Source organism: Gavialis gangeticus, unplaced genomic scaffold (assembly GCF_001723915.1).
Source record: "Gavialis gangeticus isolate Ggan-Ray unplaced genomic scaffold, GavGan_comp1, whole genome shotgun sequence".
Taxonomy (NCBI): domain Eukaryota; kingdom Metazoa; phylum Chordata; order Crocodylia; family Gavialidae; genus Gavialis; species Gavialis gangeticus.
Window position 1 is genome coordinate 43,554,765 of NW_017729032.1, and position 3,998 is coordinate 43,558,762.

The 3,998-nt window shown below is 39.0% G+C and overlaps 1 protein-coding gene across 1 annotated transcript in view; it reads right to left on the reverse strand.

The window, feature by feature from the left end:
* The window catches only part of MTMR6 (myotubularin related protein 6), a 52,842-nt gene that overhangs the window by 44,539 nt on the left and 4,305 nt on the right, over positions 1 to 3,998 (reverse strand). Inside the window, exons 2-3 of the mRNA XM_019524965.1 lie at positions 3,418 to 3,534; positions 1,165 to 1,327 (exon numbers count right to left, since the gene is read on the reverse strand). Of these exons, the coding sequence (XP_019380510.1) occupies positions 1,165 to 1,327; positions 3,418 to 3,534 (280 nt within the window). The remainder of the gene's footprint in view (positions 1 to 1,164; positions 1,328 to 3,417; positions 3,535 to 3,998) is intronic.

Here is a 3,998-nt window from a genome sequence, read left to right on the forward strand (position 1 = left end):
GTGCTACACTGGTTACCACTACAGATGGAAGTGACTTGGGGATCATGGTTGACCACAAGATGAACATGAGCCTTCAGTGCGACGCTGCAGCTAGTAAAGCGACCAAAACACTGGCTTGCATCCATAGATGCTTCTCAAGCGGATCCCGGGACATCATTCTTCCGCTGTACTCGGCCTTGGTGAGACCGCACCTGGAGCACTGCGTCCAGTTTTGGGCTCCACAATTCAAAAGGGATGTGGAGAAGCTTGAGAGGGTGCAGAGGAGAGCCACGCACATGATCAGAGGTCAGGAAAACAGATTTTATGATGAGAAGCTGAGAGCAATGGGGCTATTCAGCCTGGAAAAGCGCAGGATCAGGGGATAATTCCTCAGGATCTGGGGGGAATGTCTGTTCACCAGAGCCCCACAAGGGATGACAAGATCCAACGGTCACAAATTCCACTGTGACTGATTCAGGCTGAACATAAGAAGGAACTTCTTCACTGTCCGAACCCCTAAGGTTTGGAATATACTACTGCCGGAGGCAGTTCAAGCACCCACTTCTTTGAACACCTTCAAGACACATTTGGATGCTTATGTTGCTGGGAACCTATGATCCCTGCTGACTTCCTGCCCCTGGGGCAGGGGGAAGGACTCAATGATCCTCCAGGGTCCCTTCCAGCCCAAATGTCTATGAATCTAATGAAGCAAGACAAAAGTTTTTGTGATGATTAATCTAATGCATAATTCATCCATTTAGTATTTATAACTCCTGTCAAACACGTAAAAGATGACATTGAGAAATGAGGTAGAAAGGTGACAAAATATGTTATAAGCCAAAAATGAATGCACCTGTATTATTCTCAAAATAATTCCAATATTACTTTCAAACTGTATCCAACCTATCACTAGTTTCAAAAATCTCCACTGGAAATGGAATAATTGAAACCTAATATTTACCAACATCATAGCAATCACTTGGAATTTCATTCTCTCTTACCCACACACTATCTTGTTTTCTTTGTGTGCTGACATAATGGTTATGAAAACCATCTGTAGCAGATTGAAAAAACAAAATTTCAAAGACTCACGGAGGCCTCATGTTTAACAGAAATAGGATAAAACCCTAGGGTGTATTAAGTTTTTTTGGTAGAACAGAGCTTCAAAACATACAGCAATCCTACCTGGCCTTGAAAGCTGTAACAATGAGTTGTAAATGTCATGACAATCCCTTTCTCTAGGAACAATAAAGTGAACTATTCTGAAGTTCTTGCACTGGATTACAAGAGGGCAGCCTGAAGTAGTCAAGGCAAGTTTCTCCACTGCAGCAATATGATGATGTAGTATCTATGGCACACAAGAATTCAGTATAAGTTTCATTGCAACATATTATTGACCAATGATAAATAATATTTTAATAATATTCTTGGCAGCCCTTTACACAGATAAGTTGACAAAGCTAGTCAATAGCCTTATACCATAAGCTCTATTTGTACAAAAGAACCCTTGATATCGGCATTTCATAGAACCCACCATAACTGTTTATTGGAAGCTATATTCAGTTTCTTTTCCCAGCTTCCTGGGATTACCAGTAAATCACGAACTTTAAAATTAATCCCTTGCTTCATGCAAAGCACTGAAGTAAATCTTCAAGACAAGCTAATCAATATTTTTAAAAGCTCTGCTAAATGACAAATTGTATCTACTGGGGGAATGGATTTATTTAGATCATTGTCTCTAAGGCTTGGGAGTGCTCTTCAGACTTTTATAAAATGAAAATGGCAAGCACCAAGCACAGCCAAAATACAGAATTAAAGGGTTGGAAAGGACCTCAAATGCCAGCTATCCCACCCCCTGCAGAATCTGTAATCCCTACACCATCCCAGAGAAATGCCAACCCTCTGCTTGGAAATCTTCAATGAAAAAAAAAGATCCCATGTCTTTCCTAGATAGTTTGTTTAATTTTCTTATCATTGTTACAGTCTAGAGGTTTCTTTCTGGAGTCTTATCTAAATCTGCTTGGCTGTAAAGTCACATCTTTACATATGAGAATTTTCTTGTCCCCAAAATTTAGTTTTGAGCAACTGGATGTTTGATGTGTAGAAAATGCATCCCCACCCCAAATCAGGCTTTCACAGGTTAGCCTACATATTTATGCCTATAACTGCAGTTATGTACTCCAAAGTTCTGCTCTTGAAACAACACTCATGAGCAGCAACTTTAAGAGCCAGATCAGTATGAGCCAGGAGTACTATAAATCAGCATGACAAGGAAGTAGAGACAAAAGGAATAAAAAAATCCAACACAAGAATGCTACAGGTGCTCCTGTGCCACCTGAGACTCTGAAGGGAGCATATTATTCAGTTATCTAGCTAATGCAGGCATTTTTTAATTGCCATATAAAAGGAAAACACTATACAAGACCCTGAGAAAGCATTTTGCCAGATACGTATATTTGAGAAGTACTGAAATTTAAGACAGCAATTTAAAAAACATACAATGATTAAAGATCATTTAGAGGAAGTGCCATAGTAAAAGTTCTCAGCACATGCCGTACTGGATTACATAAGTAAATATTGCACAATGGGACCAGAACAGTACTTCTAAGTTAAACAATTTTATGTATAGTGGCACCTTTACAAATTATGTGCTATTCACACAGAACCAGTAAAGCACAGCAGGCAGCAACAAGTCCAATAACCATGATACAGCATTAAGTGTAAGAAATTTTTGCCTAGGAACATATCCAAGATAGTTTTACTATTCTGAAAACCCACAAGATTTTTGGTGCCTACAAGGATCTGGGTCTCAGTTCTTATGGCTTTGTTGTTGCATTTAAGGCTACCAAGATCTGAATCTGAAGTTCAAGGAAATTCAGCTGCATTAACTGAGGCTTCGGCAAAACAACCTGCCCTGAACAGAGCTAGAAATCAGAGGGAAAGATACAGATCTAAGCAAAGCCAACATAGAATCACAGTGCCAGAACAGGCCTTGATGGTCATTTAGTCCAAATCCCACACATGATCTAACAGGCATAACCACCTCTTAGCAGAAAAAAGGAAGCTAGTTATTTAATGGCTTGTATTTTTAGAGATGGCAGAGCTGCCACATCCAAGAACAGATCTACTTATTTTAAGTGCTTAAACAGAGTTACTTTAAATCTTGCACAGTTTTGAAAACATTAGCCATAATGAAAAGGATCACATCTAGATGAGTCTGGCCACAGGGAGCCCAACAAGACAACTTGCCTTGCATATCTCTATTTTTTATTGCTGATATGTGAAATGCTGTGAGGAGAAATAATTTATATTTTATTTAAAGAGAAGTTACAGCCAGACAATAATTTAAATTTAGCATGCGTGGTGGGGAGGGAAGGAAAAGAAAGTGCATCTGAAATAGCAGTGTGCTTTCAGGCTATTAGGCATCTGCTTCCTTACCCAAGTCTCTTTCTGGCCAGAATCTATAAATAATAGATGAGTTGCTGTAAGGTACAGAGTTCCTGTTAATGACTTGTTGTTGGTGCTGAACCGGTCTAGTAACTTCACCTGCTCTACCTGTAAGAGAGAGAGAGAGAAAACAAGAAAAAAAAATGCAAACGTGTTATTTTACAGGAAGTAAAATCCTTCTTTGACAGTCCTCTCAGTCCACAGAATAACCTTAATGTAGAGGAAGCTCCAAAGTGTCTAGTGCAGTCTAATATGTTCCAAACTAGTAAACCTTTGATAGTAAACAAAACTGACCTGCCAAGGAATGCCTAGATGACCTAAATATCCTGTTAGAAGATACAATGCATGATAAAGCCAGAAGGCCAGGATCATGAATAATCTATCCATATCTATAAAGTTAAAATCATTTTTAAAAAGTGGCAGGAATGATTTTCCATCGTGTTGGCTGGCACTCTGAAAACAAGAGTGCAATTTTTAAAAAGGGAAAAACAAGGATAGCATCAAATTCACATGTAGTAAGAAACATTACCCTGCTAGATGTCAATATTGAATTACCAGTTGATATCAGACCT